This window comes from Lepidothrix coronata, unplaced genomic scaffold, assembly GCF_001604755.1.
Source record: "Lepidothrix coronata isolate B3197 unplaced genomic scaffold, Lepidothrix_coronata-1.0 Scaffold291, whole genome shotgun sequence".
NCBI classification, from domain to species: domain Eukaryota; kingdom Metazoa; phylum Chordata; class Aves; order Passeriformes; family Pipridae; genus Lepidothrix; species Lepidothrix coronata.
The window spans coordinates 31,837-33,512 of NW_016690471.1; the positions used below are offsets into that span (position 1 = coordinate 31,837).

General features: G+C 50.7%; 1 protein-coding gene across 1 annotated transcript in view; it reads left to right on the plus strand.

Moving 5' to 3' along the window:
• Window positions 1–39: 39 nt before the first annotated feature.
• Window positions 40–1,676, plus strand: part of SPOP (speckle type BTB/POZ protein) — an 11,046-nt gene continuing 9,409 nt past the window's right edge. Inside the window, exons 1-2 of the mRNA XM_017837083.1 lie at window positions 40–46; window positions 1,363–1,554. Coding sequence (XP_017692572.1) covers window positions 40–46; window positions 1,363–1,554 — 199 coding nt within the window. The remainder of the gene's footprint in view (window positions 47–1,362; window positions 1,555–1,676) is intronic.

The window sequence follows — 1,676 nt, forward strand, 5'->3', positions numbered from 1 at the left end:
TGTGAATGTGGGGAGAAGGTGGAGATAAGAGAAGTACCAATGTTCTGTAACTCCTCCTGCCCAGGAATTGCCTCTTCTTCAAGATGACATGATTTTGGGCCTTCTCCTTTCCTTTAAAACCTTTCTTTTTTTCCCTGAGCTCTCGAGTCGTTTGCAGTAACTCGGGGTGGGCTTTGCTCAGAAGGTGTGTGTGCTGTGTCTGTTGGCCCCAGCACATCCATGGACACCCAGTTCCTGAGTTTATCCCTTGTGGCTGTTAGGAAGTGTCTTACATTTTTTCTTTAACCCTCCTGAGTGCAGATTGGGGCCAAGGAGCCCCCGAAGACTTTGCTGTGTGTCTGTGTACAGTGTGTCTGTGGCACAGTGTGTGTTCCTGCCTTTGGGTGGCAGAGCTGTGCTTTCCTTGGCCTGCTCCTTGTTAAATCATTACCTTTGTAACCTTTGCTGCTCAGCTCTCCTGGAACATCTGGATGTGCCGGCTCTCGGTGCCTGTGTGTGGGAGCTGTTCCATCAGCTGGCCTAGTTTGTGCTTTGGTGGATCCTCTGCCAAGTTCCAGGTCATGGAAGTGCTCAGGAGCGGCCTCTTCCTGCACTTACCACTTTTCTTCACACAGGAGTAGTTTCCCTTTTACCCTGGGGTCGTGTTTTTTGTAAAAACCAGCCTTCCAGAAACCCCCTTTCCCTTTCAGTTGCTTCCTGTGGGATTTTCTCTGCCACTTCTCCGCATTTGTTGCACTTCCTCGAATCCGTGACCTCCAGTCTAATATTTCTTTCACTCTCCTTTTAGGAAAGTTGACATCCAGGGTGCTTTTCAGTAATTCCAACCAGACTCCCTCTGTTCCTTGGGGGGTTTTTTTTGGGGTTGCTTTTCAGTAAATCCAACCATTCTCCCTGCTCTATTCCCTGTGGGTTTTTTTTGGGGGGGTTGCTTTCCAGTAATTCCAACCATTCTCCTTCCTCTTTTCCCCGTGGGTTTTTTTTGGGTTGCCCTTTTGTGAAAGTTGCCATCCCGAGTGCTTTTCCAACCATTCTCCCCGCTCTTTTCCGTGTGTCTTTTTGGGTTGCCCACATTCCTGCCTGTATATTTTTATCCATGTGGACATACAGATTTAACACAGCTCCAGTTTATTTCCCCATCCATCATTTCCTGCTGTTGGTGTCAAACACAACGTGTTTGCTGCCCAGTTTGCAGGGACAGTTCTGCCCTGCCCAGTTTGCAGGGACAGTTCTGCCCTGCCCAGTTTGCAGGGACAGTTCTGCCCTGCCCAGTTTGCAGGGACAGTTCTGCACTGCCCAGTTTGCAGGGACAGTTCTGCACTGCCCAGTTTGCAGGGACAGTTCTGCCCTGCCCTTTCTTTGGAGCTCCAGAGGAGCTGCCAACGCTGCTGCCCTGTCACTGCAGGTGTTTGCGTGTGAACCCCAAGGGCCTGGATGAGGAGAGCAAGGATTACCTGTCCCTGTACCTGCTGCTGGTGAGCTGCCCCAAGAGCGAGGTCCGAGCCAAGTTCAAGTTCTCCATCCTCAACGCCAAAGGAGAGGAGACAAAAGCCATGGGTGTGTAAAACAACCCTGAGTGTGCTGTGGGTGTGTAAAACAACCCTGAGTGTGCTGTGGGTGTGTAAAACAACCCTGAGTGTGCTGTGGGTGTGTAAAACAACCCTGAGTGTGCTGTGGGT